At 29.8% G+C, this 5,113-nt stretch overlaps 1 protein-coding gene across 1 annotated transcript; it reads left to right on the forward strand.

Moving 5' to 3' along the window:
- Positions 1 to 2,703: 2,703 nt before the first annotated feature.
- Positions 2,704 to 4,850, forward strand: LOC134234664 (uncharacterized). Its single transcript, XM_062716726.1, has 3 exons — positions 2,704 to 2,951; positions 3,995 to 4,182; positions 4,707 to 4,850. Exons 1-3 carry the CDS (start codon positions 2,888 to 2,890, stop codon positions 4,848 to 4,850), a joined length of 396 nt encoding a protein of 131 aa, XP_062572710.1. The 5' UTR covers positions 2,704 to 2,887.
- Positions 4,851 to 5,113: the final 263 nt, after the last annotated feature.

Genomic DNA, 5,113 nt, shown 5'->3' on the forward strand with positions numbered 1-5,113 from the left:
TGGTATCCACGGGAATTCCAATAGATTGCAGGAAGACCTGGTCTACAAAATCAACATAGATATTGTCAATCAGAAACTCAAGCATCTTTTTGATGTCAACTTCAGAGTACGTGTGTGTAATCATAATGCTTTAACAGAATAATTTTGCAAATGACCAAATGAATGACAAGATAAGTAAATTTTCAAGTTTCATTTTTATTGAGAAAAAAAACAGCTCTAAATGTTATTGGAAAACCTGGACTATAATTTATCGTGGGGAATGGTTGTATTTTCTATTAAGTGCATAAAAGATTTGATTTACAATTCCTTTTTCCGTGAAGAAGATAAAAACTATAATGTTTGTAAATAGATATCTGATCAATCACTTAAAAAAAATAGACAATATAAGAAAAAACAGCCCTCGGTGTTTGCAGAAGTAAAGTGTTCAGTGTAATTTAAATATTTAACAATGGATTGCTTGTTGTCAAGAACTCAAGCGAATATTTAATGCTTTTATCGTCCCTTTAATTTAACAGAAAATGCAGAAAACCTGCGCGATCGATAAATTCCCATTCCGCACGGAAGCCCAACAGTGCAAACCAAAAATAAATAAAGAAAAACGAAATCATAAATAAAGAAAACGATTTATACGATATACTCGTATATAAGAAAACGAAATAATTATATATAAAAAACGAAATTATTATATAAAGAAAACAAAATTATTATATAAAGAAAACAAAAGTATTATATAAAGAAAACAAAAGTATTCTATTAAGAAAGAAAAACAAAATCATCATACAAGGAAAACGAAATTATTAAATAAAGAAGAACGGGTTTTTTTAAATAAAGAAAACGAAAATATTAGCTAAAGAAAACTTTACTGAAAATAAAATGTGGAATTTATATATGTGCATGGTAAGGTACTGAACCCATGAATCAGTTCATAAAGCGCATGTGTAATAAAGCATCAAAGAATAACTCTATAGACTTGATTAAATTTAATATTAAAACACAAGTGGGGGAAATGATGGACAAATGTCATATTGACAATCGTTGAAAAAACAATGTGAAGCTACACCCTAAAATTCTTACTTTTGAAGTAAATGATTCATAACTGTTCAATTTTGTTTAAGGGAATTTGTTGCTGTGTCGCATCCCCACAACAACAATGTTGCAGCCTGTAAGCCTGGACGTAGCGAGGATGACTGTTACTGCTTTTAAATAAAATAAATGACATTCCAATGAATCGTTAGACGATCAAGACATTGCGTATCGTATTACTGAATCCCCCCTTCGGCCCTCCAACTAAATCTAGCATCCTATTTGTGTACACATAAATCTACGGCTGTTGATCAATAAATAGAACTTAGAGGGATTTGTTATGCAGTGTGTGCATTGTTTGTACACAAATATCACTGACTTATAAATAGTTCGAGAATTTGTCATTTTGAATATGTGAAAACAAAGAGTTAGTGCTTCCCTTCTAATTATACTTTGATAAGATGACCTAGAAATCAGAAGTGTTTTTAAACTTAATTTTCAATAAAGTAAGCAATCATTATTAATACTGAGTGTAACCATTTTGACTTGTTTAACTTTTGCACTCTCTTTAAACATTTTTGATCAATTCAAACAAATTAACCCACAAATCCAGCCCTTACCATGCATATCAATAATTCCATATTGTACGAGGGGTGATCAAAAAGTTCGCGAACTAATTGAATAACTTCCATAAAAGAAACAATATTTGGTTTCAGTGTTGATTATATTTAAAATTAGTCCTCTCCAATTTTGATGCACATCTTCCACCGTGATATAGGCGGTCACGTGATTCTCTCGGTAGCGTTCTGTCACAAAAGCTGAAAGAGTTTTCTGAGTTTTATATTTCTTTCTATGTAAGTTAATTTTTAAAACAAAAACAGTTCATTTGTTAGAAATGATCAAATCTCGGCAACAGAATGGGTGGATAAGAGTTTCCTTATCAAAAATAAGCATGGCGACCATCAAAACCCAAATCTTCTCTCTTGGAAGAGACATTTATTCAAGGTGGATAGTGAATGGGTACCTCTTTTTTATCATATCTATTATGTTTAAAATCTAAAGTTAACGATAGCTTAGGTATTTAATAAGTATATTATTGTTGAAATATTCAAGTATTTTTCAAAGTGTAAATTGGAGGTCTTTGATAGCAAATTGCTTAATTAAAAACACATCTCTTTTCAAACTTGCTTTCACTTGGTAACAAAACAATTATCATTTTTAACCATCTGCATTTCTTCACTAACACGACCAATCCAATCATTTATTGAATTTATAAGAAGACATTTATCTTAATAAACTGTGTACAAATTATTATACTCTACTTCAAAGGGATTTTTAAGATATACCATAAATTCTAAAGTCGTTTGTTAACGAGTACGAGTGAGACAACCATTTTTCGTCACAAGTAACTACATCATTTTCACATTGTGACGTCACAATCAAGGATCAAAACTTTATTCAGCATATTCTATTTATACACCCTGTGTATGGCTATGTGTGTACAAAATTTTTATATAATATGAAATGTGGTTTTGTAGATATAGAGATAAATGGCGAACTTTTTGATCACCCCTCGTAGTTTCAATTTCGTTTTCTTTAAACATGTATAATTATTTCGTTTTCTTTCTTTAAAAAAATCGTTTTCTATGTTTAATAATTAATTTCGTTTGCATTATTGGGCTTCCGTAATTCCGGGATATGTTAATCAACTTACGGAAGTAAACAATTCATTCTAGTACTTGTCCCATGGAATACAATATTTTTCCGAAAACGTAGATTACTTTTGTGCTTGTAAGATAGAATACAACATATTACTTTTGTAAATGAGATGATGTTTCAAACAATAACGTCTTGAAGAGAGACTATGATTAACAATATGAATACCAACGAGGGACCAAATTGTGAAATTGTTGTCCAAAATTTATCAAGTAAGAATAATGTCTTTTTGTATTTTTCTGTGTTTTTTCTCTATTGAGCAATCAACATTACGTGACCACTTTTACATTTATTCAAATTAATTTGCCGATCCATTGTTTAAAAATAGTTGATTTCTTAACGTTCACAAAGCTTTCAGAGGGTTCTAATTTCAGTAAGGTTCTGCATTATGTACATAAATAAACATAAATGACTTACGACGGATCTATGCATTACATTAAATTTACAATCAATCACAATACTGACGACGGTCTCATTAATAATATATACACACATATGCTATATAATAAATTGACTGAGTTCCATAATAAAGGGAAAACAAGTAAGTAAAGTAAACTTTAAAAATAATACTGAATAAATAATCTTCGATAAAGAGTGTCTACCTATGTTGCAGTGAAAACGATCATGGAATAGAATTTTAAATTTAGGTACGTAAAATTCATTAATCGTTAAATGTCGAAAATTTACGTGATGTCTACCGTTTATAAAAGAAATGATCATGCATCTTCTTGCCATTTATTTATAATATAATTATTAAATTAAGTTTTTTCAAAAAATATATTAAACAATAAAAACAACTTGATTCCTTATTTGGGGATACTGGTCTTTTCCAAACCAGGTTATGTATAGTTACATAATGAAGAATGGAAAGATGACGCACAGCGATCAGTCTAATTAAAAAAATAACATCATGAAGAATTAATAATCATTACATGATTAAGAACAAAGGCGTAATTATTGGTTTGAAACAAGTCGAACAAAATACGATCCTTTGATAGGTCATATTTGCTAATAATGTCATTATATAATGACTATAGAATTTACGAAACGCTATCCTTAAACAAGGCTTTTTAATCCCTGTAACATTGATCCTTCATCAATTCACAACAATGACCATTCTAAGAGAAAAGTATAATGTAACCACTAAGCTGGTAGACATAAACACCATACGCATTTGTTTGATGAATTGTTTTTGTATGTATGTCAAATATAAAACATATTTGCCCTTCCACAGATATTATTGTTCTTTTTACAGATAAAATAAAAAAGAAAGGAAAAGATCAACAGAAGCTGTATACACTCTCCATCATTACAATTATGGTGTCCGTTGTTACGATCGTGGTCTCCTTCCCAAATGTTCTGGTGGGAACTCTGATTATGACATTTAGAGGGAATGTAAAACTTCCTCACTCACCCACCGGTACAATATGGTCTGGAGCACTGGTATTTTTTATTTACATTTTCTGATGCTTTATACCGGGTATTTGTTTATCAAAGGTCGGGTCATACGATTTTCAATTACATATATATATAGATTTTGATAACATTTTGTGATTGAAGTTTTTAATATTCTACCTGAATGTAATAAATAAAAGGAAAATTATTTATTATCACATTTTTTTATTCTTTTTATTACTGTATAGGCACATAGGATTAATTTCATATAAATCTTGATTTATATTCGGTAAATGCAAAATTAGCATTTTAGATACGATATCCTTGTCTTCTCAGTCCATGAAAATAGATGTACATTTTTATTGTATATAGGAAATTATGTTGAAATAGTTTCCTATACAGAGAAATTTTCACATATAGTTCAATATCGTGTTCGATAATGGTAATCTTTTATTTTAAATATGGTTTCATGCCATTTTGATATGGTTCAATGTTATTTAAATTTTGTTATGGTTTAATATCATATTTCTTACATTATTCCCGATGGGTACATTTTCATCTATGATTTTCAGGTACTCGTATGTGGCATACAATGCCTTTTGCTGTCCTGGATGGGCATTGGTTACATTGAAATGTCTTCCCCTTTTTCTTTAAGTCAGGTAAGTCACACTTTAATGGAGTTTAATGTGATGTGTGATGTCATGCATCTGCTATAAAATCATCCTTTATGTTTTACAGGGTTATACCGTAATTAAAAAGTGTTAAAATAATTATGAATAAAGTGTTTTCATAAATATTGAATATTTTATGCATATAAAATATTTCAGAGTTTTCTAAGGATCATATTTTAGCACATTCCATCCTTGCCTTTGGATATTCTTTCTCCCAATCAACAAATACATCAACAACCTTTACATGGCAAATACAAATATTAGATTTTCCACAAAGAATACTGCACTCCTGTCTCTCTCACGCACCC

The sequence above is a fragment of the Saccostrea cucullata genome, unplaced genomic scaffold, assembly GCF_032062105.1.
Source record: "Saccostrea cucullata isolate Sc308-1 unplaced genomic scaffold, CSIRO_AGI_Scuc_v1 ctg23201, whole genome shotgun sequence".
Lineage (NCBI taxonomy): Eukaryota > Metazoa > Mollusca > Bivalvia > Ostreida > Ostreidae > Saccostrea > Saccostrea cuccullata.